The sequence below is a fragment of the Scophthalmus maximus genome, chromosome 17 (assembly GCF_022379125.1).
Source record: "Scophthalmus maximus strain ysfricsl-2021 chromosome 17, ASM2237912v1, whole genome shotgun sequence".
In the NCBI taxonomy this organism is placed as follows: domain Eukaryota; kingdom Metazoa; phylum Chordata; class Actinopteri; order Pleuronectiformes; family Scophthalmidae; genus Scophthalmus; species Scophthalmus maximus.
The window spans coordinates 9935052-9959685 of record NC_061531.1 but is presented as its reverse complement, the minus strand read 5'-3'; the positions used below and the strand labels follow the sequence as shown (position 1 = coordinate 9959685).

At 44.4% G+C, this 24634-nt stretch overlaps 4 protein-coding genes across 11 annotated transcripts in view; 3 read left to right on the top strand and 1 right to left on the bottom strand.

The window, feature by feature from the left end:
* The window catches only part of tnrc6c1 (trinucleotide repeat containing adaptor 6C1), a 36036-nt gene extending 29025 nt beyond the window's left edge, over positions 1-7011 (top strand). For 6 of the 8 annotated variants that reach the window (XM_047327963.1, XM_047327962.1, XM_047327967.1 and 3 more), the window contains 12 exons: positions 47-265; positions 926-1072; positions 1292-1411; positions 1657-1740; positions 1855-2095; positions 2197-2361; positions 3045-3221; positions 3399-3548; positions 4636-4854; positions 5382-5455; positions 5585-5724; positions 5816-7011. In XM_047327963.1, the coding sequence (XP_047183919.1) occupies positions 47-265; positions 926-1072; positions 1292-1411; positions 1657-1740; positions 1855-2095; positions 2197-2361; positions 3045-3221; positions 3399-3548; positions 4636-4854; positions 5382-5455; positions 5585-5724; positions 5816-6203 (2124 nt within the window). In that variant the 3' untranslated portion in view covers positions 6204-7011. The remainder of the gene's footprint in view (positions 1-46; positions 266-925; positions 1073-1291; positions 1412-1656; positions 1741-1854; positions 2096-2196; positions 2362-3044; positions 3222-3398; positions 3549-4635; positions 4855-5381; positions 5456-5584; positions 5725-5815) is intronic. The other 2 variants (XM_047327969.1, XM_047327964.1) reach the window with 1 other exon arrangement.
* A 6197-nt stretch (positions 7012-13208) lies between these two features.
* On the bottom strand, positions 13209-16444 carry LOC118288413. Its single transcript, XM_035614475.2, has 4 exons — positions 16053-16444; positions 15106-15459; positions 14895-15001; positions 13209-13800 (listed from the first exon to the last, which is right to left on the bottom strand). Exons 1-4 carry the CDS (start codon positions 16093-16095, stop codon positions 13585-13587), a joined length of 720 nt encoding a protein of 239 aa, XP_035470368.1. The 5' UTR covers positions 16096-16444; the 3' UTR covers positions 13209-13584.
* Positions 16445-17049: 605 nt separating this feature from the next.
* LOC118288412 (zona pellucida sperm-binding protein 3) lies at positions 17050-20215 on the top strand. The gene is made up of 10 exons (XM_035614474.2): positions 17050-17575; positions 17657-17772; positions 17852-17955; positions 18036-18210; positions 18740-18857; positions 19070-19152; positions 19225-19394; positions 19545-19700; positions 19830-19904; positions 20004-20215. Exons 1-10 carry the CDS (start codon positions 17219-17221, stop codon positions 20192-20194), a joined length of 1545 nt encoding a protein of 514 aa, XP_035470367.1. The 5' UTR covers positions 17050-17218; the 3' UTR covers positions 20195-20215.
* Positions 20216-21764: 1549 nt separating this feature from the next.
* Positions 21765-24160, top strand: LOC118288910 (zona pellucida sperm-binding protein 3-like). Its single transcript, XM_035615504.2, has 8 exons — positions 21765-22251; positions 22366-22481; positions 22574-22680; positions 22772-22949; positions 23105-23222; positions 23302-23387; positions 23679-23752; positions 24066-24160. Exons 1-8 carry the CDS (start codon positions 21868-21870, stop codon positions 24119-24121), a joined length of 1119 nt encoding a protein of 372 aa, XP_035471397.1. The 5' UTR covers positions 21765-21867; the 3' UTR covers positions 24122-24160.
* Positions 24161-24634: the final 474 nt, after the last annotated feature.

Genomic DNA, 24634 nt, shown 5'->3' with positions numbered 1-24634 from the left:
CTTTAGTTTCTTCCTCACCACGGAAACTTTCTGGTTTGTTCAACAGAGGGATCCAGCAGAGGAGGCTCTGAAGAGCAACAACATGAACCTGGACCAGGCCATGAGCGCCCTGCTGGAGAAGAAGACAGAGCTGGACAAGCGGGGGATGGGGATAGCCGGCCACGACTACAACAACGGGCTCATCAACAAGCCCATGAGCTGCCCTCGGCCTCCGCTTCTTTCCAAAGACCCCTCCGCAGATACCCGCTTGCCCTTCATGGATAAGGTGAGTCAGTCACCCAACAATTTACATAACAAAAATATACTATGCATGAAATAGTTTAGAGTTTTGAAGAATGGCCGCATTAGCATTGTAGAAAATATCAAACTACTGATTTTGAACGGGCTCCCTGAGTATATTTTTGATGATAAGAGGCTCCAAGAAAAAAAGATGGTTAGTCATATCAATATACGAGGCAAAGTGCTCTTACTTTTATATGAAAATTATTTTAGGCTGTTAATACCAATCGGTCCCCAATCTAATGAAATGTCTTAAATTTGCCCTATTTCACAAATCATCATTACAATGTTATTGTCTGTTAAGGAGGGCATGGTCATGGTGTGCAGAAAATGTTCAAATATATATTTTTTATTGCAAAGGACCAAGTCGTTTGGGACATCAAATATTTTACTATAATTGCGTCAGATCACCAACCCAGCACTCATTTTGAACGCCTCTCATCTGAACTGGTCTGTTACAATTTTAGATAAATATTCAAGGCATTTTCAAACCCATGTACATAGATAGTTGATTTCAAGCCTTTTTTACTTGTGGGTACTCTATGGCCTTGTCAATGAGTAGACAATGAATATTGTTTCAACCTCTTATTTGTGCTGAACTTGAACCTGTGTTGACTTGCCTAGTCTTTCTTCCTTTGTCCGGCAGATGCAGAGTGGAATGTTTGGCGGTGGTGGAGCAGCACAAGCCCGGACCATGCAGCAGACGCAGCAGCCTCTTCAGCCGCCAGTGCCGCCTCTCAGCTCCTCTCAGCCTAGTCTACGTGCTCAAGTGCCTCAGTTTCTCTCCCCTCAGGTATGCACACACACACACACACACACACACACACACACACACACACACACACACACACACACACACACACTCACACTCACACTCACACACCCACGCACACGACCATGTTTCTTACTTACTATTTAAACAGATTAGTTGGCAGGGGGTTTTAATGTATGGAGTGACAAATATTTTTCATCTTTGTTGTTAAAATGTTGTGTTTTAAATGTTTGCCCTCAGGTTCAAGCACAGCTCTTACAGTTTGCAGCAAAAAACATTGGTCTGAATCCTGCACTTTTAACCTCACCAATAAACCCTCAACATATGACCCTTCTGAATCAACTCTACCAGCTGCAGCTGGTGAGTCTCATTCAGCCTACTTTGCTTTGAAATCGCCTGGAGTGCACAATGTACATAACATAGTCAACAAACCCTGAGTACATTAAGAGTAATTCTTATAGAAAATCTGATTTCTGTTCATGCAGATAAAGCCATTTTATTACATGCCATTTTGATTCATTTTTTTAGTACTTTTGGAATATTACTGGCTTTACAGACACACTGACACTCTTTGCCACTGAACCATGCTTTTACCTGACACACAGGCATACCAGCGTTTACAAATTCAGCAGCAGATGTTGCAGGCGCAGCGCAACGTTTCTGGTCCCATTCGACAACAAGAGCAGCAAGTAGGTTAAAACCTTACTTTTCTTTTCTTTTCTTTCCTGCTCGCTGCTTCGTCTTTTGCCAGGCCAATGTTTATTTCAGTTATTTAATAAGTCTTCACTCTGATGTTGTTCCAGGTTGCACGTACAATCAATAACATGCAGCAGCAGATCCAACAGCACCAGCGTCAGCTGGCCCAGGCCCTGCTGATGAAGCAGCAGCAACAGCAGCCGCCCCCCTCCCACTCGGGCCTGCATCCTGGAGGGGCCAAATCCAGCCTGGATACGTATTCAGGTCACCCCCAGGCTCCAGGCCTCCCGGACCTGCAGACCAAAGAGCCACAGTCATCTCCCAACAACTACAGCCCCTACTCTCTCTGTGAGTGGCATCAACCTTGCTGTCTGGATGGCAAATTGACAATTTTGTACTAATACTCTTGGTATTTTGCAGTAACATTTCAGTGCTGTCATTCTCTTCAGCTGGACTGAATTCAAACATGAATGTAAACTGCCTGGACGTGGGAAGTCTGTCTATGAAGGAACCCCATCAGCCCCAGTCTCGCCTGTCACAGTGGACACACCCGAACGCCATCGATAGCCTCTCTGGCAGCTCCTCTCCTCTAGAGCCCAGCCTGGGCAAGCATGGTGAGAAGTTAAAGATGATCTGTGACCATTAGAGAAAGCTTTGCATCATAGATGCAAACTATGCATCTATGATGCATGTGAGGCACCTTTTTCCCCCCAATAAACCAAAATAAATCACAGTTTATTCCTAGTTTTTAACATTGCAGATTTGAAATGTGAGTCAGGTTATTATAGGGTAATGTAGTAAATGCAAGGAGGATGTTTTTTTTGTTTTAGATTATTTTTGGGGGCTTTTTCCACCTTTTAATTTGACAGGACAGCTAGGTGAGAAAGGGGAGGGAGGGGGGAAGACATGCAGGAAAATCGCCATAGAGTGGATTCGAACCCTGTACCTCTGCGTCGAGGCATAATCGTCAAAGTATATGTGTATATGAAGTATATCGAAGTATATGTGTGCCTGCTCTATCTACTGAGCCACCCCGGCCACCTGCAAGGAGGACGTTAAACATTCTATTCAGATCAGCCATATCACGGATTTGTCCTTGCCCACATCAGCCCAGGAGACCCAGACCATAACCTCTGGTTGCTGGACATAAAAACTGTGTATTCGACATATTAGACTGTTAGAATAAAGTTTGTGTGTACATAGAAAGCAAGGTGAACATATTGACTGTTCTGGGGGGCATTTTGATTGGGAAAAATTATACTCTCACCCTCTGAAGTTGTTTGTTTGCTTCTCTCAGGTTCCAACTTGGGTCCCTCTGGTAAGCCCCCACAGCTGGAGGACGCCTACAGTCCCTACAGCCTCATGTCCAGCTCAGAGTCTCCTACCAGCCCCCTTGTCCCCCCGGACAGCTGGGGACAGGGTAAAAGCAACAGTGACAAGATGGCCAATGGGACCAATATTAACTGGCCACCAGGTAAGGAACATCCAGGAGTCCAAGGTAGCGTGCTGCCAGACGTTTAGTTTTATCAAGTTACCCTCCATTAAAGCCTGGTCACTAGCCGACAATTCATTACATTAGTCAGTTTATTATTTATGTCCTGGGTTTAATAATAATTTTAAAAAACCTTTTGCAAAACATTTACATTTTCAGAGTTCTGCCCCGGTGTGCCCTGGAAGGGCCTCCAGAATATCGACCCTGAGACTGACCCCAACATGACCCCTGGCAGTGTCCCCAGTGGGCCCACTATCAACACCAACATCCAAGATGTTAACCGCTACCTGCTGCGAGACAGGAGTGGAGGTGAGAACAGGAGCAAAGTATATTAGAGGAAAAGGTGTCCTCAATAAGTAAAAAACGTAGTTTTTGTCTAGTGGTCCTGGCTTATAGTCAGGCTCTAAGTCACAGCAGAGCAAACTATGTTCAAGCATGATTTTTTAAATAAATTTCATAGAAAAAAGCTGCGTCCCTGTCCACTAAAACTATCTGACAAAATCCTGCAGCTGCTGCCACCAGAGAGCCTGCTTTTTATTTTTTTGTTCTTCATCTTCCTGCTTTACACCTCTATGATCATTGTCATTCAACTGTTTATACTCTTCTCTTCTGACTGAGCTTACTGTCATCATTTGTTGTTCATTCTTCCTTTACTCCATTTGCTCTCTCTGCTATTTTTTCCCTTTTTTGTTTGTATCTGTCTATTTTTTATTTTTTTGTGTGTATGTGTGTGTTGCTGGTATCGGCTTAGGCTCCTCTCCCACTTCATCTCAGATCGAGGCTCTGCCTCCTTCCACTGATTGGCCAGTCAGTGCCTACACTAGCTCGTTCAGTCTGTCGTCCCCGGAGTCGGACGATGCAGGTACATTGTTCATCCATAACCCCCAACACCTCCCACATTGCAGTGCCTGGATGGCTGCAAGTCAACATTCTCCTCCCCCTCCTGTTAGTGTAACACCCAGAGCCTCAATACGACCCTCATTCGAGATCTCTCCCCGTGAGCTTTGCCTATCGTGTGTATTTTACCCCATGGTGTTGGTGTTTCTCCTTCCTCCTCGTGTGTGGCATGGGAAGTGTGAAACACTCGAGGGTGTAGCTTGTTGTTTTCCCTCGATATACTGTGACTGTTGGATGTGTACTGAACTTAAAGCCACCAATCTGTTTGAGTGAAGTAAAAGTATTTTTTTTGATTCACTATTTTGAAGAGTAGTAAAAATTAGCACTCTCATTTGGATACTGAAATATCTGACTATCAACCCCTGCTATTGAGGAACTAGTACTCATTTGCTCTGCAGGACTGTCTCCTTTGGGAGCAGTGTTTCGTGTGTGTGTGTGTGTGTGTGTGTTGGTCACTAGGTTCTACAAGTCAACCTTTCCCTATCTCTTTCCCATCCAGGTAAGCTGTCAGAGATGAAATCTACTTGGTCTCCAGGCCCCATCTCTCATAGCCAGGCCTCCCTGTCCCACGAGCTGTGGAAGGTCCCGCAGGGCCCCCGGAGCAGCAACATAGCGCCTACCCGCCCCCCACCTGGCCTCACCAACAACAAGCCTTCCTCAACATGGGGGGGCAACTCCCTGGGTCTGGCCCAAGGCTGGAGCAGCTCTTACACCACAGGTAAACTTGTTGATATTATTATAAATATTCATGGAGCCTGGCACCAACGTTTTCAATGCTTCCCTTTTAACTTGCTTCCTTCTGCAACAGTAGTCTTCAGCAGGAGCGGATAAGATGATCTTGTCATGAAAATTGATAAATCAGCAATTTTAAAAATGCAGGAAAATATTAAAGGAACATACTGCAGAGTTAAAACATAGTTATTCTGTCATCAAATTGTCTGAAAGTATGAAGGCAGATTATGAAGGCATATTGTGTCTGTGCATACGGTTATGAAGTTTACAGTATGAGTGTGCTCGAAGGGGGCGAGCGGCACTTTGATGTGGTCTGTACACACACACCCTCGGAAGAGGTTTTGGTTGAACAAATGTCAACTGACACTGGGTGTTTTTTCTTTTTCTCACATTGAAAATCGACACCACCCGTTCAGTTTTGTGACGGATTTTGGTTCCAGAGAACCGTGGAGAGGATCAACTTAGTTCTAAACAGATCTGTGCATTTTTGTCTCTTTGTATCTTGACACACAGCAGGTACCACGTGGAGTACGGACAGCTCCACCAGGACTAGTAGCTGGCTGGTTCTGAGGAACCTCACTCCACAGGTAATGTTTTACACCCAGATGACTTTTCTTGGCCTGACAGTATTTAGGCCCTCACAGAGGATCAACAGTATCTGTCCACTAATGGCTTCACTCTCTCTTTGGGGCTTGATCCTTTTTTTTTTTTTTCAGATTGATGGTTCAACCCTGCGTACACTGTGCATGCAGCACGGCCCCCTCATCACATTCCACCTCAATCTGACACAGGGCAACGCTGTGGTGCGCTACAGCTCAAAGGACGAAGCCGCCAAGGCTCAGAAGTCCCTGCACATGTATGTCCATTAATGCATCGCTTCAAAGGTCGTTGTTGTTGAGTTTCAACCATTAGTCATTCATGTTTTTTTCCTTCTCATTACTGTCAAGGTGCGTGCTCGGGAACACCACCATCCTGGCAGAGTTTGCCGGGGAGGAAGAAGTGAACCGCTTCTTTGCACAGGGCCAGTCGCTTGGCGGAACAACCAGCTGGCAGGCAACTCCGGGCGCCAATCAAACGAGGATGGGTGGGACCGGGTCTGGATCCTCTCATCCCATCGGTCACTCGCCCCACTGGAACAACAACAACGGCGGCGGCAGTAGCAGTGGCCTGGGAGCAGGCGGAGCGAAGACGGGCGGGGAGTTGCTTTGGGGTGGCGTGCAACAGTATACTAACCTGTGGGGACCCCCAAGTGGTGAGGAGGGACGGGTCATGGGGAGTCCCACCCAAATCAATACGTTACTGCCTGGGGACCTGCTGAGTGGAGAGTCCATGTAGGACATAAGAGACTGGGCTAAACAAACACCCACAGGAGCAAAAATATTTCAAATCAATGTGGAGATAATCAGTGTGGTTGTGACGTGGAAAGGAGAGACGAGAGGAGGACGGGGCTACATCCTCACTGCTCACCCTCGTCGACCTCCTCTACTCCTTTTTGTTTCGAATGACATTTCAGTTGCAGTTCTTATGTGAATCTCGGCAAGAGATTTTGGTCACAGTGTTCACCTCTTACCTTTTGGAGACAGAAGTAGTGGACGAGATCTTTTTACAGAACTTTTGAGAACTCGCCTTGTGAAACGTACTTTAGTCAAACTGACACAGTGACGAGCTGCCACCTTTAGACTTTGCGTAATCCTTCTCTGCCTTTTGAGGCAATCATACTGCACCTCAGAGATCCATGGAAAAGGCATCATTCCCAAAGTAAAAAACCCTTCAATCAGAGTGGTGGTCGAACTTTCAGCTGGTCCAGACTGAACATTTGTTTCTCTCAGCACTAATATTAGCCTTAACCTCTCTCCTGCCCTGCTATCCACGTTCACTCTGTACATGGTGAAGAAGCATACGGACACTTGCACACCCTTATTTCTGAGCCAGTGAAACCTGAGTGGAAAGTACATGCTGCTGCTGCTTAACACAAGCAACCACAGCTCACGACTTCAGTGCATTTTTGCAAGCAGATTGAGTTCCTCAGTTCACTCAAAGGGAATGATGCAACTCTGTTCGCCTTGTTCAAGCCATTTATTTTTGTATTGTTTTTTTTGTTTTTCTCTTCTTGAAGCATTGCAAACAAAGCTAAGAAAAGAAATGATTCAAATGTGTCTGTCAATCGTACCTGGTGGGGGGGGGACAGGTTTTGGGGTCGTCGCATGTACAGTTACGGACGTGACGGACGACGAAACGAACCACTGCTGTTACCATGGAACTGTAAAGACAAAACACTTCGGTGCACCTCAACTCATCTGCGGGCAACTCGCAGTTTGGTCTCAGTCTCTGACCCTCTCACTGATGGAGTGGAAAAAAAACTTCAAGCTGTAACTGTTTCCCAACAGTGTGTAGTCAACGACCCTACACCCACCCGACCACTCCACCCGCAAAACAACCATTTCAAGTGATGTGCAATATAAGCCACAGACTCTACCGTCCAAGCGCCCTAGCGTGGCCTCTGTCGGAAAGAGGGGGAGACTATGAGGAATGATTGAATTGCAAAAACTGTATCTGCCCCACCCCCACCCCAAAACTGCCACTACTACCCCTCATCTCCCCTCCCGAGAGTGTGTGAACTCAGGAGAGTAGCAAGCTGGTCTTGAACCATCTTCAACCACAAGGACATTTACACAAAGCACTTCTTCAGCCAGCGTACTCTCCACACTTATGCCAGTGACTAATTGTTTTGGGGGGAGAGGGAGGGACAGGTGTGTGTGTGTGTGTGTGTGTGTGTGTGTGTGTGTGTGTGTGTGTGTGTGTGTGTGTGTGTGTGTGTGTGTGTGTGTGTGTGTGTGTGTGTGTGTGTGTGTGTGTGTGTGTGTGTGTGTGTGTGCTTGATGAGGCATCAAACCAAAATGATAAGAGCCTGTTTTTGTTTTGTTCCCCTTTTCAACCAGAAGACCTTTTTATTTTTAAATTTTTTCGGCCCAAATTTGCATTTGAACAAGATTATGAAGCAAAGATTTTGTGAGTAGGTGGTCTATCATAGCACTTAGCAAGAGCGCCACAGCTCGTTGACACCCTCAATGCCAACGAACAGAAGAAAGAAGCGACACTGGCATATAAAAACTGAAAAAAAAAAGACAAAAAAGGAATCTGCTTAGTGGCTTCTCTATATACTTATTTTTTGACTTAATGTGGATGTGAAGATTTTCCAAAAAAAAATTAAAAATTTCAGTCCTTCTTCCCTCAAGTCGGTGGGACCAAGAAGGATGTCAAACACGGTAGCAAAGTGAAGGGAAAATGCAAAGAAAGAACTAACTCAACCGAAGACTGGTGCAGCAGGGAGAAGACCCTGAAGTGCTCGCCCTCACCCTCTCTATCAAAGTAAATATCACTGTTACATTGCATACTGTTACATTGAAATAGCCTTGGTGTCTGGAAAAACGCCTGACGCGTTTATGTTCTACTGGGTCCAGCAGGGAGGATCGCCATCTCTTCTTTCATCCTTTTTTTTTCTTTCTTCTATTGGAGGCCCTGCCAACCTGTGTGATAGTGTGGCCACTGAGTGCCTGCCTGCTGCAGAGTGCAGTGCTCTGCGGCAGACCTCACCCCTCCTGCACCCTCGCTCGCTCGCTGCCTCCCTGCAGATCCCTACAGACTGCCCCCCTCCCCCCTTTCCCAGGCCTCCAGGCCCAGAGCAGCTCTTTCAGAACTGGCCCACATGTATTAAATTTACTACTACTGCTGCGCCAGACTCTGTCCTCAGCAAACTCCACTTCCACTCTCTCTCTCTCTCTCTCTCTCTCTCTCTCTCTCTCTCTCTCGCTCTCTCTCTCTGTCTCTCTCCTGCAAAGTTCACTTTAGCCAGAGATGGAGGCGCTTGATGTGTCTGGGTTATTTTTTTGGTTTTTTTCTTGGTTTTTACTCGTAGAAATTTTTTTATTTTATTGTTGTAAGACGTTTGCTGGTATTATTGCTGTTATAATTGATGACATAGTTAATGATTGTTTTCTGATGATGATGATTTCATGGCTTTTTTAATATTGGTCTATATGCAGTGTTCAGCTTCTCTCCTGCCCCTCCCGCTGCCTCGGAGGTAGGACCAGTGTGTCAGTTCAGAGGTACACCTCAGCCGTACAGAAACACTGCAGATCTCAGTAGGAAAGCACGGTGGGGAAAGTGGTTATGTTGGAGTCAGACGGTCGGGGGGGGGGGGGGGGGGGGGGGTAGAAGATCCAAATAATCAAGTGGGAAAGGTTGTGTAATCAAAGGTTCTGTCCCGGATGGTGAGCCGCCTTCTTCCGTCCACCCTGGGACGCCAGACCTATCTACTCTGCAGTCTCACAAACACACACACTTCCTTTAATGTTGATGCACCTCACTCACACTGGTGCTTTATGTTCAACTCTGGGAGCACGCAGTTATGCTTAGAACCACCTCAACTGATAACAGCCTTCCATTTCTATGCAAAGACAAGGAGGTGTTCGTTCACAGCCATCTAGAAAAATCACAGCCATCGCCCCACATCTGCCAATTGTCACGCATCTCTCAACCTTTACTACTAGGCAGCTTCCCTCAAAACACACACACACACACACACACACACACACACACACGCACACACACACACACACTCCCCACTCTTCAAGGGTTTAGTCTCCCACTGTGTGGACAGAGCTACTCAATGACACTAAATTACTTGCTGGAGGCACTAGTGGTTGGCAAACAGTCACTCATTCTCGTGCCAACTGATCTTTCCAATGTACTTCCACTCTGCCATATCCTAATTTATCTTTAGTGCGATGAGACTTGCTCTCACTGTCGGCGGGGTGTGCACCACAAGCCCCCAGCTGTAGGAGGCTTGAGGAGTAAGAGGAGCAGGACAGATGAATGGTGCTGATCTTGCACCAATAGGAGACTGGAAATATAATGGAGATCCAGGCTGGAGGAGGAGGAGGGGTGGGGGGTGGTCCCTGTATGTGTCTGTGCACTGTTTATAGGTCACATCGGGTACGTCTCTTTAAAAACCAAAAAACAATATATTTTTCTTTAGCATCAATGTTTTCGCAAAAACTAGAGACTAAAAAAAAATTGGTCTGTTTCAGCTGTGCACTTTGAGGCTGAGATGTGTGTTCAGTGTGTCTGCAAGCTGCCGCCTTCACACCCCCTCGTCAAGGCTCGTCGTCTGGGCCACGTGGGGAAGCTGTATCCAGGAGGTTCCTGTTGGACCTCTAACCCGAGGGTCGCTCCTGCAATTACATATATATACATATATATACATATGTTATATATATATATATATATATATATACACACACACACACACACACACACACATATATAACAGGTTATTTCTGCACATCTGGCTTTGGGGTCAGGGTCCGAGCAGGGACTCAAACGTATCAGCTGAAACAGCGACAAACCTCAAGTTCGGTACCAAGTCTTAAAACGTAGGGGATTGGCCCTCTTCCAGAGTTGCTCGAGACTCGCGTCATTCAACAAAACAATCACTATTGCCTGTGTCGTTTGTGTGTTTTGTCTGTTCCTGCATTTACTCCACACTGGACCTGAATCAAGGAACTGGCGTCGAAGTGCAGAGTCGGACGACGGGTGACTGGGACGGAGGTCGAGTATCAGGTGTGCCCTGGATTTCTCGACAGCAGCACCAGCACTGAGAGCCCCGCACCCTTCGCCCGCTCCCTTATCTACCTGTCTAGTGTTGGCAACCGGACGCCCCCCCCCCCTTTTTTTTTTTCTTCTTAAGTCACATCTACTCAAAAGCAACTGGAGCTTGAGCAAAATCTGCTTCTCAATCATGGGTCAGACAAGGGTTTGGGGGCAGGGCCCCCAAAAAAGGTTTGAATTAGCAAATCTTTTTTGAAAAGCAAAGGCCTGGGTTGAATATGCACATGCTAGTTCATACACAGTATACAACCAGGAGTGTATAATGTGTGTGTGTGACTAGATCTCTGTTTTCCACTAAGCCTAAGCCCCTTGTCCCTCCCCAGCCCTGTGTCTCCTCCTCAACATTGTATTTCCCAGAAAAACAAGATCATAAACATATCAGAGTAATACAAAAATAATGAAAACAAATACTTGAATCAAAAGAAGCGCCAATAATGTAATGTGAACACTTTTTGTAGTGGGTTTTTATTTGTGTGTGTGTGTCTCATTCATACACTTCAGAGATTTTTGATAACATCGGTTCAGAGTGAATTGAATTTGAAATACGAGTGTTGTTGAAAACAAAGGTCGATTATCAAAGACAAATTGACATCTGTTGTATTTTGAGTGTTTGCACAAGGCTGCTTGTTCTGTATGTTGTGTGAATGTTTAGCGCGCGAGGTGAGAAACGCGTACGAGAGCTTGTGATTACAGCGGAGCAATGTCCGCCTCATGTTTCTTTTCAATTTCAGTATACTTATTTTGTTGATTTTGTTTGTTGTTGATTTTTTTTCTTTTTGCTTGTCAAAAATATATTCTGATGTTAATTGTTACTAGCCTCTAGCGTTGCACTGAGTGTCGGCCTCACCCCTCATCCAGCTAAAACGAACAACATGATACAAGTACTGAGGGGAGACGGGGACAGTTCACGTGTAAATGTTTACTCAAGGACTAAAATAAGTGTGTTTTTAAAAATGTAATGTTTATCTACCTTAGTGGCTTTCATTGTGGAATAATCCAAGAAAGTATGGATCATAATTGAGTATTGCACCATTTTTCAGACTATAACCTAAAAGAAAATGAAGAAAAAAAATCACATATGTACAAAAGAAAAATGCAGCAAAAAAAGTATTTTGCAGACCTGTGGCCATAGTTTGGGGTAGAAAGACTTCAGCTCTCCCAAATCTGAGCAACGGAGAGAATGAAGGACGAGACATCAGACTGAGCCTTGGCTTCTAGGGCTCACTTCAGAGGTGCCTACCTTTTTGGTTTGTTAGCTTTTGTTCTGTTTTCACTCATGTTGTCATTTGGTTTCTGTTCTAATTTTTTCCTGCAAGGCCACTGACAGTTTACAAAACACTTAGGTTTTTTTTCTGGAGTTCACAAAGAAAACCCCTGCAATGTAAAAGGAGTTAAACCTTGGGAATGTTGGAAAAAGAAAAAAAAAACTAAAGGACAAATGCTTCCATTAAAAAAAAAAATTTAAAAAAAAGTGCAACACTTCACAGAATGAAGATTTATTGTGCTACTTTTCAGAACTCTGGGATTGAACAGTGTTGTCTTGTTCTGTTTAACCTTCTTTGTTCTGTGTTCATGTTTGATTTCATGGACTATCTCAAGCCTGTATGTTTTATGTTAATTATATATATATTTTTCCTTTATAGAAAAGAAATGAAAAGAGAAAAAAAAAAGACATAATTGCTCACTATCTTGCACACACAAAAAGTGGATCTTGATCTCAGGAAGGCCAGGGTTCCAGAGTACCAACTCCACGCCATTGTAATGTACATTTTTATTATGATGATGATGAGTTAAAAGAAAAAAGGATGATTTAAAAGAAACAATTTAAAGCACTGAAAGTTATGGATTTCAGAAGAAGAGAAAAATACCTTTTGTTCCTAAATCCGTAGCAGTAACATAACCAAATAATGGACTTTAAATGAAAATTGAGTGCTTTATATAGAAATCTATATATGAAAAATTGCTTTACATTTAAAAAAAAAAAAAAAGGTCAATGATTTTGATTGTTGAAAAAAAAAAGGTGAATAACATGCAAAATGCTGTATGTTTGAATCTTTATTGTGTTTTCTTAATGAGGTCCCGTCCTGACTGAATCAGGAACATTGTGCATTAATATTTCTGTCTGTCTCGTTCATTCTCCCACGGCGGGTATTATTCATAGACGAATCAGACTTTTTTGTCGAACTTTTCACAATTGCGGGGGATGTTTGTAAAACATGAGCTGGTTGTAAAGGATCATGAAACTATGCACAAGTGTTTTTGGGGGGAGGGGGGGGGGCGGGGGTTACAGCCTACTTCCTCTTAAGTGGCTGATCTATTGCAGGGGTTTTGAGGATCCAATGTGTTTGTTTGTTTGTTCTGTTTATAAAGGAAGTGCGGAGGGATGAGGTGGTTCACGTCGCCCCCGTCTGCCTCCAGCTTCCTTCCCCTGATTCAGATCGATCTAGCGCTACATTGCCATGCTGTGTATTCCTAAAAACCAATGAGCGTCTCACTCTTTAGCACTGTGGGATTCTATCCTGTCACCCTCGAGGGTTGTCTTTTTTTTCTCTCTCAGTTGTAAAGGTTTTTCGGAGGGTGGGTATGGGATTGGGGTTGGGGGTTTTTGTTTTGCCTTTTTTGTTTTTGAAATATTAAGTAAAAATGTCTGTACTGAGATTTAATGAGAAGTCAGTGGCTTGTAATGTTTTATTTTTTCTCTCTCTGTATATCTCTTTCTCCTCATAGAATGTGATTGTTAAATGACATGCACCGAAACAAATGTTTTCATGAACTATGGAGCTTCTTTTGAATATTAATAAAATAGCATTGTTTTTTCTTGGCTGTTAAAAAAAAAACGTGACTTGATTATTTGCCATCTCGCCTCTATAGATCCTCCGTACTTCCTGGACAACGGGTCGCCGTGTGTGTGTGTGTGTGTGTGTGTGTGTGTGTGTGTGTGTGTGTGTGTGTTGCTCGGCAGCTCTCGGGCCGTGTTTTTGCAGCAGAGCGTGCGTCGCTTCCTGTCTGTGTTTTCTGCGCCATTAGTTCAAAGCCCAAAGTCACGTCAGGCCCTGAGGGCGAGCTGTCTGGGGCAGGCGTAGTAGTTGTCTTGCGGTTGTCGGATGTTGGGGTTGGCGTACACGGGGAAGTTGTCTTCCTCCAGGTGTGAGGGGGCCTCCTGGTTATTTTGGGGGGTTGCGGCGCTCTGCTGCTTCCTGGCCATTTCCTCGTAGATGGGAACAGGAGATTGTGGCCTGTGATGATGTGGCCTCGTCCTCAACTACAAGAAACAACGTCATTTCATTCATGGTTAGAAACACGTTGATGTTCAGTGTGGAGTACTAACAAGCTACTGCACTCAATATTTACTCAGCCTGGTTGGTTTTACTCTTTTAAAAGGCACTGCGTGATCACTCAGCCAAAAACACCACCAACAAAACTAACAACTATGGTTGCAACTAACGATTATCTTAACTAGCAGAAATTTATGAAAAATCCCCATCACATATTCCCAGAGACACCCCAAAAAAATTGTTTTGTCCAACAAACGGTCCAAAACCAGCAGATATTCTCACAACAAAAGTTGAATCAGGGGCAGCTGGACTTGTTTTCAGATCCTTGAAGACTCAGTTCTGACTCAACTGGTGGTGTGACCCAGTTACTTAACCATCCATCCATCATTTACACCACTGGAGCCAATTCCAGCTGACATTGGGCAAGAGACGGGGTACAACAGAGACAAACCACCATTCATGCTCCCATTCATAAAAACCCACGCAGGCCCGGTCCGGGGGGGGACATGCAATCTGCTGTGAGGCGGCAGCACTACAACCACTGTGCTGCCTGATATTCACTATACAATCGTGGAAAAAAAAATGAGACGATCAGGCTGAAACCAAAGAATGAGGTGAAAAATTAACAAAAATATATAAATCTAAATAATTGCTGCTGAAAATGTTTAACAGAGTGATGCCAGCTGAGACTTCCCTGCTCCCTTCTTGAAGTAGGAGCAATTACTTGAAAATGAAAAACAAAAAATGTCCTTGTGTCCTTGTTCCAGATCAACCTTTTAAATTTTTAGGTTTAGAAAAAGACTTTGCTCTCAGATGTGAGGTGTGCAGTTAACCACCTGCACAAGTTGCTAAATGTCCATGTGCAATAAGAAAAGCCAGTTTATCCTCTGGTTTTGCAGCTTCACTCCATGATCAATGTGAAAGTGAGGAAAGGGGGAAAATCTAAACAAGGAAAATAGAAAATGAATTCTAAACATGGGTCTCTGGTTTCCCCGGCCAGTGGATGGAGACCTCTGTAAAAGTGGAACCTGACTTACATGAAAACAAACACACATAAGCAGTGTTACTTGACACTACTCACACATTTCTCTGTGGCCAGACAACTGAGTGTGAGCACAACAAGCCCTGCCGCAGCGCAGAGGGTCCCGAGCAAAGGGGGGTAACTGGTAGAGCACTGGCACGGCCTCCCTGCGGCACAAACACACAACAACACACTTGTACATCTGATCCGAGGTGAGTTTAAGTTGAGTTCAAACTGCACTGCAGCACTGTGAGATGCTTCAGCCACGTACCGGCTCCTTCAACCAGCAAGAACACCTTCTCGGCGCTGGGGGTGAGGTCGGGGCTGTCGTCCTCTCTGTAGCTCAGCTCCCACATGTACAGTCCTGTGTCACCGTGCTCCAAGTGGGATATGGTCACATTGACCTGCAGGGAGTCCAGTCCTCCGCAGAGCTGCAGACGCCCGCGGTGCTGCGGGTCCACCCTGAGCTCGCCGCCCTCGGCCATGGACAGCAGGGTGGTCTGGCTCCGGGCACCGCGGTGGTACAGGTGGAGGCCCCTCAGGCTGCGGGGGTCCCGCCGCAGGGAGCAGGAGAGCTCCAGGGACTGGTTCTCCGTCAGACGCCTGAAGATCAACTCTGCATAGGCTGGAGAAGTTGAAAAAAGTCAGGATCAAGCTCTGGTAAATGACACAAACAGTTAATAATGTTGACACTCTCTTTCCCCGTTTCCTCTCGTGGGACTCACAGGCTGACAGTCTCGTTTTTTAGTTAAATGTTTTGACTGCGATTGAACTGATGCTGAACTGAGGCAATTTGGTTTAATATCCATCCAGTCACTTTAGTGATCCCTACGTTCCTGTATCAGCAGGTCAACGTTATAATTTATCATCTTCTACAATTGACACAAAAAGATTTTAAACAGTCGTCATGGTCCCCAGAGGATGAGTTGTAATATTTTTTGGCGATAACCTGAATTTTCATTTATTGCCATCATCTCATTTCAGAATTTCAGTTAGTTCAACACTTTGTTTTATGATTTACTACTAAATTAAAACACAAGAACACTTACTGCTACACAACTTCACAATGCTGTAAGGAGCCCAACAGCTGTGGTCTGATGATCACCCCCCAGTGAGTAAAAAAACTAAATCAACATCCTGACCTTCATAATTATCATTTTGTTTCGTATTTTATGATAAATCGGTCGGCGTTGTTTTGCAAGTGGTCGTTTCTCTTACCTTCAAAGAGCTGAACGAAAACGAGAGCGAATGCCAAATTCATCTTCACAGGCCTTTTCAGTTATGAGCACACTGAGATGCACCAAGGCGAAGTCATGATGAACTCCTCCTGTTTCCTCCAGCCTCTTGTGAGACTCTGTGTAAAAGCCTCGCTCTGTTTATTGTTCTTCGCCTCAAAGCAGGAAGACGACCTCAAAGCTGGAACTGCAGTTGAAAGACTGCGGTGGGTCGTGTGCACATGAAAACACTGCATCAGTGTCTGCGTGTCGGCCACATGGATACCCAGCATAGTGTTAAAACCCAAATTAAACACTGTACCAGCAATAAAATTCTTAAATGTAATTTTGTATTCCGGCCTTTGTTACAGATCACTTCTTTCCTTTCGTATCACCGGATGTGTCTGATGTGGACAGAGAGCGACTGTTGTTGGTGGTAGATATTCAGGTTTTATAAACCTCAACGCCCACCAGGTACTTTCCAGCAAAGGTGGTTTCTTACATTAAACATATACACACGCTTCATAGATAAATGCACTGAGATTTTTTTCTTTCTTCCACCTGCCTCACAACAAAGAAAAATAACATTAAACTTTAGCGGCAAATACATTTGATACAATAAAAGATAAAAATAATTATGCGAAATAAGACACAAGACATTCTTACTTTTCCATTTGTCAGCGTATTCCCCAAAACGAATGGAGAAAAAATAAGTTAATGTGTTTTTGTGAATCTTTTAAGGAAAAAAACAGTCAAATTTGGTTTCTATTCAGATTCTCCTTTAAGGTAGTGATTTGTGGACGCATGTTCTAATGAATGTCTATTAGAACTGAACTTCTGTCTCGTATTACAACCTTTTTTCTTCTTTCTTTTTTTTGACCTATTGAAGCAGTTTTATTCCCTCAGACTTATTAATAGATTCTATCAAGCATGTGAAGATTTGTCTATATCGAATGAAATCCCCTTCCACTCGTTGGTGTCTCTCTGACGTCAGCCGGTTTGGTGCAGAAGTGGCTTCAGGTGTTCTGTGTTGCTCTGATGAGGCCCGGGCGTTGGCAGGAGGTTTAAAGACGCTGCACTGCGCCGACTGGTTTGCTTCCTTGTGGGTCAGAAGGGAGAGTCTGCAGTCTGAACCGGTTTGCTGTGGGTGGTTTTCTTTGAGTGCCATTGATGGAGCCCTTGTATTTTGCACTCCTCTTGTCGGGAGTCTGCGTTCACTCGTCTTTTGCTTTCCCGCCGGCGCGTTACGCGCAACATGCTTTGTCCCAGCGACCTCAGCACGGCGTGCCCGGGCAACAGAAGGCTCCGGGCGAGGAGCGGGAGCAGGTGAACACGGTCAGGGTGACCTGCCACCCAGACTCGCTGGAGGTCACGGTCGAGGCCGACCTGTTCGGCATCGGGGCTCCTGTAAAGAGTGAGGAGTTGCGCCTGGGTGTGGAGCACAATGTCTACTGTAGTGCCGCAGCGTCTTCAGCAGACCAGTACAAAATCCTTGTCGGACTCACGGACTGTGGCACCAAGCATTGGGTAAATGCTGAATTTATTCCTTTTCCAGACCATTGCAATGTTTAAACTTGTGCTTCTCAAAATGAATCTCTGCTCCCACAGATGACCGACGACGATCTGGTCTACACGAACCTGCTCATATTCTCTCCTGCAGCCGCTCCAGATGGGCTGACTCGGATGGATGAGGCCGTCGTTCCGATCGAGTGTCACTACGAAAGGTCCGTCTGTCTCCAAAGCGCGTCTATAAAGGTCACCGGACGACGCCTCACTGTGAAATATTTGTCTCCCGTTTCTCAGGAAGTACAGTTTGTCCACTTCTTCACTCCTGCCTACCTGGGTCCCCTTCATGTCTACACAAGCTGCAGTGGAGACTTTGGAGTTTGACCTGAGAGTTATGACCGGTGGGTTGTTTGATTCTCACTTACTCTAGTGTTTTTCTTTTGTCTACTATGCTTACTGCTTGTTTTTTTTTTGGGTGCAGATGACTGGTTCTATGAAAGGAGCTCTAATGTGTTTTACCTCGGCGAGCCCATCAGAGTCGAGGCCTCCGTTAGAGTTGGACACCACATGGGCCTGCGAGTGTTTGTGAGCAGCTGTGTGGCCACGCTTGAGCCTGACATTTACTCCGTGCCCCGATACGTCTTTGTGGAAAATGGGTGAGCGTTTGAAACACTTGTTGGCTGCAGCGTGGTGTTAGACACATCCATCCATCAGTGTACAGGTGTCTGCGTACTACTGCAGAGGTTGTATAAACTTGTTAGGGGTCTAGAGGAAGCTGAAATCGGACTCTGTGCATCCACTAATGTACTCGATGGCCCTCAACTGTTTGAGGCCTGTGGCTGAACAAACAAAACGTGGTGTTTCGTTGTCAGCTTTCTTCTCCATAGGAGCGAATTTAATCTTTGAATAATGCAAAGCTTTGACTATTATTATTATTATATTATTATGGGGCCAGGGTGTATTAAACATTAAGCTTTAAACTTATTCTATTTTGCAGTTGATTAGCCATGACCAGGATAAGCCGACCGAATTTTCAACATGAGATGTCAGCAGTTGTTTGTAGTGATGTAGAAACAAAGGTTCAGGCTATACTGGTTTCTTTCTTTTTTCTCCCTGGTGTTGAATGCAAATATAAAATGTACTTTCAGCGTATAAAGTAGTAAAGTCTTCTGTCCTCCTTCACAGGTGCTTGGTTGACTCTGAGCTTCCTGGTTCAAGGTCCCACTTCTTGCCCAGGGCACAAGATGACAAGCTCAACATGGTCATTGATGCCTTTAGGTTTCATAATGAAGACCGAGGACAGGTGAGATCGGATTTTAAACTGGCCCAAGTCATACTTGCCTCTGCAAAGGAGGTTGTGGTTTGATATGGTTTAATGGCAAGATTACTCTAAGTCATGGACAGATTTGCATTAAAATCAAAGATGGGTCTCGGACATTGTAATGTAATTACATTTTGGGAGGGATCTGGTTCTAGTATTATGCATTTTTAAAATTGTAAATGTCCCTCTTACAGCTCTACATCACCTGTCACCTGAATGCTGTGCCGGTCAACGACGCCGAGGCACCGAACAAGGCCTGCACTCTGACAAATGGAAGGCAAGTGTCGGGTGTCATCTAGTGTGACGCCGCACTTCTCACGTGTGCTGAAAACTGTCGATCCCTTTTCAGATGGCGCTCCATCGACGGTAACGACTTCCTGTGTGGACATTGTCAAAGACAAAATGAGGCTGACCAAACCCCCATGAAGCCCAGCAGCCCTGGCAAGTTCGGTCCACGTGGGTTTGGGAAGCCAGATGAACTCAACGCCTCATGGAGAAGTGGACTGAAAACCAATACAGGTAAGATGTCTTTCAGAAATGAAGACGTGGTATGATGGAAAATGGCCTAAAACCAGATACTTTTTGCTGAGTTTACCACTAGATGTCAGGCTCGTCACATGGTTTTCGACTCCAGTAGCTGTAAAGACATATCTTCTTCTGATTTCCTAGTGTGGGAGAAGGAGGCAAGTGTGGGTCCAATGCTGGTCCTACCTGCTAGACACAAAAGTGGACCACTGCCTGCTGAAGAGCTCCCCCCTGTTCTCAATCAAATCAGCAGATCTGGCCTCTACAGTAGCCAGTGGAGAGGTGGAGTGAGCAGAGTTGGTGAGTGTCTCTAAATAATCAGATCTAGAAAATGTCTCTGCTTAATTTAAGAGCATTTTGGCCATAAATCACGTAAAGATTGGCTCGTTGTTTTTAAAAGGCTCAACAGAAATTGTCTTTTAATCCTAGATCTGAAGCAGGGACTGCTTCCTGGTCCATCTACACTGGACCTGGTAGAGGACAGGGATGACGACGACGAAAGTGGTAAAGCATGAAAAGCCTCAACTATAACTCTTTCAATTTTCCTTTTTCTCTTTTTTTTTTTTTTTTTGAGATGTGATTAATTGTTTTCTCTAATTACAGATGAAGATGCAGAAAAGGTGGCTCCTGAGGTCACGATGAAATCAAAGGGTGCCGCACTGAACAGTAACGCCACAGCAGCCCCCAGTGACGTCAGCCCCTCCACTCCGGTTCAGCTGGATGTGACGTTACTGTCAAATGCAACCGTGACAGAATCTGACCTTTCAGATACAAATGACCCAAAGAGAAAATAAAAGTATGACCTACTGAGCTTGTTTGGTTAATGGACTTATGTCTTTTCAAAGGGAGTACAGGAGTATAAACTTGTTTCTTTGATGGGTAAAGATGATGCAGGTTGCATGACTTCGTGCAAGTCATTACTAAACCCATGATTTTTGAGTTTTTATACAATGCTTCACAATTGACAACTGGGGAAAGAGTTGAAATGCAGTAAAACAGATTTAACAAATGGAAGTAAATAAGGGGAAGCAAAATGACTAAATGGTAAATAATTAACATGGAAATAAATAAAAAGGTAATGTCTGTAAACATACTCAAAATGCCAGGAAAAGCGAGATTGCAATGCAATAAGCAGGATTTGTGGCGTTCACACTGGAAATGTGATGATACTCAATCTAGACAGCCTGTACTAATGCATGCATTCAATGAGTTTGTTTCTGTGCAACCTTTTCTTTCAAGGGACAGGCAAGAAATGTTGCCTTAACCTACAAGGTTGGGGAAAAACCGCTGCACAAATGAGAAAGCGGTACATTTTTGTGTTGAGGCAAAGGAGTAATATCCCACCACAGAGCAGCAGTTGCCATTGTAAAAATAAAAAATCTAAAGCACAGCCTTAAACTGCCTATGAAAATGTCAAGTCATTAAGCAAGAAAAGAGGCATTTAAAATTACAAGCCTGCACAGTAGTTTTGCTGATCAGTGAAGAAAATGATGATTCCTCCAAATGACTTTGTTAGAAATTTTGTTTCTAATTTTGTTAGAAAATATTGCTGTACCTGTCACTGCCACAAGCTGGATTTTAAGTTGATCATGGAGCCTAGACAAGGCAAAAAAAAATTTTGTAGTGCATTTTCATATACAGAGGTCCTACAAAGTGCTGTATAGAAATAGAAGAATCAATGTGCAGATAAAGCATTAAAAGGGGTCAACCTTAGAAACGAGGACAAAATATAAAAGTCTAATATGATCAGTTAGATCATATGAATGGTTATCTCCAGTACAGCTACATGGGGGGGTCTCCAAAACTGTGATTACATGTTGCAGAATGGAAGTGGGACGTTTCCTGCACTGTGCATGGGGAGATCATCTGGTTCAAAGTTCGGAAAGTTCAGAGTTGTTTTGATTTGCAACAAATTTTCAGATTTTAAGCCTCCAGAATTATTTTGAGACCAATGCAATGGTTGAGAGCTTGTAGCATTTGAGTCTGGCCTCAGAACTATATTGCGCTACTTGATATTTTAATTATAATTTATTTTTATTTCCCAGGCCTGTAAGCCCTAATATAATTTGGAGGTTTCTTGCAGTACCAACCCTTATTCAAAAAGTTCCATTGAACTATAAAAAAAATGTATCGGATATGGCAATGCTGCTATCACTAAGACAGAACATGGCAACATTTACAGTTACAATTCATTTTAGGTACTCAGTATGTGCTTATTTCTGTAGTGATCCAAAACAAGAGTTTTCTCACTCTGCCACCTGAGTAGATGACGATTGCTTGCAGCTTTACTCTCCAGGTGATTTGATTGGTCTGGAAGTGTTTGCATCATGGGAGGATTATCTGGCCCTTATTTTTACAACTCCATCATTTCCTCATTAACGGTCAGACTGGGTTGAGTCGTCAGTGATTTATATTTCCAAAAAGTCTCCCGTTGCTTTTAGAGAACAAGAAAAAGAAAAAAAGTGCAATGGTGATCGTAGGTCACGCGGCCTCTGTTGCGCTGCTGTTCTCGTTTGCTTTTGTTGTTGCGGATGCCATTCGGCCTTTAAAAGATGGCCCCATGATTGACGCTGAGGGAAGGGAATACAAATCTGCCGCGGTTAGAACCGACGCAGAGGAGATGGGCAGACCCCGAGCCACCGACGGATCCGTGGTCCGTGTCCAATGCACAGACGTGTCCATGATCGTCGTGGTGAATGCTCGCCTGGTTCAAAATGGGCCCACCGTGTCTCCTGGAGACCTTTTCCTCGGGGAGGCTCATTCAGGGGGCCGCCGGTGCCGGGCAGCTGCAGTTAGTGACACTGAATATGTCATCGAAGCTGGACTACGAGACTGTGGCTCCAAATTAGTTGTGAGTTTGTTGGAGCCACAGTAATGGGATTTCTCTTTGGTTGTTTGGGTGAAACTTTTGACTTGCTGCTTTTCTAAAAGTGAATTCCCCCCCCCCCCCAACATAAATCTACAGATATCTGAGGACTCTTTGATCTACTCAAACAAGCTGGTGTTCTCACCAGCTGCCAGTTACCATGGCGGTACAAGGAGGGCTCATGCTGTAGTCCCTGTTTCCTGTCAATATCAAAAGTAATATTTTTCTACCATTGTCTTGTACAGGAAGGACATTTTTGCCGTTTGATGACTATTTCATGATGACTGACGTTAACTGTTTGGAACAGGCCACGCCATGTGAGCGGTTATGCGCCCCCGCCGCAGCAGCAGCAGCCCCTGACCCTCTTCACACCTGCAGTCCAGTATTCTGCTTTCTCTTTAAAGCTCATGACGGGTACATGTTGACTCTAAAAGCTCGTAAGTGCTCTTGTGGCAATTTTAACTTGACGAAACATGTACGCAGTGATGTTTTTGTCGACACATAGGTGACTGGAAAAGCGAGATGTTCTCCAGTGCCTCCTACGTTGGAGACCTCCTGCACCTGGAGGCGTCGTACGCTGGTCCTGATGCAGGACAAAGACGCCTCTTCATCGACCACTGCGTCGCCACCCTGACACCTGACGCGGCATCAGTCCCCAGATACTACTTCATTGAAAACCATGGGTAAGAGCAGCTCAGTATACGTATATAAAAAACTACACATCGGCTTCTGAGGTAACCCATGAGTGATTGAATGAACGGATTTGTTGCCCAAATGGCACGTACACCTGCACCTCAACCACTGGCATGTGTCACCGCTGAGGAAAATTCTCTGTCAGGTGTGTCACCGACGCAAAACAGGGAGGCTCGAACACAATGTTCAAACCCAGATTGAGGACGGATTCCCTTCGACTGCAGCTTGATGCCTTCCTGTTCCATCGTGATCCGAGGAACTCGGTGAGCCGCTTGGTAACCTGCCTGATTTGAAGTGTTTGGACATGCTTTCAAGGTCTCATGACATGTCTTTGGTTTTCAGATATTTATCACTTGCCAACTGACGGCTACCTCTGAATTGTGGAAGAGCGGCCCAATCAACAAAGCCTGCAATTACGTCCATTCAAGGTGTTATTTATTTTGTCTTCATTTTCTCATGTGTTTTGTTTCTTGTTGCCATACGAAGTCTTGTTGAGTTTTACGAAAAGCGACGCAAAGTACCCAATAGTAGCAATTATCACTCAACCTAAAGATCAAGTAGTCGATATTTATTTATACCCAGATTAACAGTTTATCTATTTAAAATTGAGAGAACCACTATACTTAGTAGGTCTGATAATAAAATGTTGCATCCCACAACAACGGTATGTCTTTCATATGATAGACAAAACGTATGCTGAAGTATTCCTTTCGCTCTAGCTGGACAAATGAGGACGGGGATGTTGGGGTGTGTCAGTGCTGCGACAGGTACTGTCAGGGAAGATCGCTGGAAGGTGAGTACGCTGGAGGGTTTTAATGATCCACGTTTGAAATGCACAAATCAAAGAGTTTCACTTGTACGGTGAAAGAAGCAAATTGTTCAAACAATTGGTAACAGACAAGTGAATTAAGTTTGTTCAACTTAGCGTTAACAAGTTAAGACAATTGATTACTTTCTTTTTTTTAACTTCATTTTGTGTGTTTCCAACTGAAGTAATTTTTTTAAGTTGGTTAACATTTTGCATTGTTTACCTCACATTGAGATGACCTGTTGGGGTTCAAGTGCAGAGGTTCAACTCTTGCTGATTTCTCTTTTGACTGTTTCAGATGTGGTTTGTGGCACTGTGACTCTCGGCCCTTTGATGATTTTCCCCAGCAAATGAGCAAAGAACAAATATCTGGACAATAAACTGTGAACTCTGCGCCGTCTTTTGCATTGATGTTGACGTTAAAATCTGGGTCAAAGGACGACTCGACGCGGTTTTGATGAGCCAAGTCTTCAGGTGTTACTGCTCAGTGTGAGTGGTATGATCTTTGACTCGTGGGGATCGTTGAATACTGTTAACATAGAGCTGACGACAAAACAGAAGAGTTTCAATCAGAGCAAAGGTTAATAAGTCTCCTGACTGTGTACCGCATCAAAACATTTTAATTTAGTTTTCTGTGAATGGAGAAAAATACAATATGGTCTTATTCCTTTTTCTAATCTGGCACCACCATGAACCAACGCTTTCATGACAAGTGAACATTCAGTCAGAGACAACTGTCCCAGTCCAGTGAATTAAGGTAGACTGGTTTAATACTTTTGGATCACACTGTATATTTCATTGACTGAAATTGATGAACACTGCGAGGGATCAATATGGTAAAGTTTCTGTGGTAGTTTTGAAGGCAGA

What these genes read in the sequence shown, in the direction of transcription:
- LOC118288413 (XM_035614475.2), bottom strand. Translation starts at nt 16,095, where the DNA reads ATGAATTTGGCATTCGCTCTCGTTTTCGTTCAGCTCTTTGAAG. An exon ending in CTTGCTGGTTGAAGGAGCCG is followed by an intron (nt 15,002 to 15,105) that starts GTACGTGGCTGA and finishes TTTGTGCCGCAG; the next exon opens with GGAGGCCGTGCCAGTGCTCT. An exon ending in GTCTGGCCACAGAGAAATGT is followed by an intron (nt 13,801 to 14,894) that starts GTGAGTAGTGTC and finishes TGTTTCTTGTAG; the next exon opens with TTGAGGACGAGGCCACATCA.
- LOC118288412 (XM_035614474.2), top strand. Translation starts at nt 17,219, where the DNA reads ATGGAGCCCTTGTATTTTGCACTCCTCTTGTCGGGAGTCTGCGTTCAC. An exon ending in ATAATGAAGACCGAGGACAG is followed by an intron (nt 18,858 to 19,069) that starts GTGAGATCGGAT and finishes TCCCTCTTACAG; the next exon opens with CTCTACATCACCTGTCACCT. An exon ending in GGATGACGACGACGAAAGTG is followed by an intron (nt 19,905 to 20,003) that starts GTAAAGCATGAA and finishes CTCTAATTACAG; the next exon opens with ATGAAGATGCAGAAAAGGTG.
- LOC118288910 (XM_035615504.2), top strand. Translation starts at nt 21,868, where the DNA reads ATGGTGATCGTAGGTCACGCGGCCTCTGTTGCGCTGCTGTTCTCGTTT. An exon ending in ACTGTGGCTCCAAATTAGTT is followed by an intron (nt 22,252 to 22,365) that starts GTGAGTTTGTTG and finishes ATAAATCTACAG; the next exon opens with ATATCTGAGGACTCTTTGAT. An exon ending in CTCTTTAAAGCTCATGACGG is followed by an intron (nt 22,681 to 22,771) that starts GTACATGTTGAC and finishes GTCGACACATAG; the next exon opens with GTGACTGGAAAAGCGAGATG.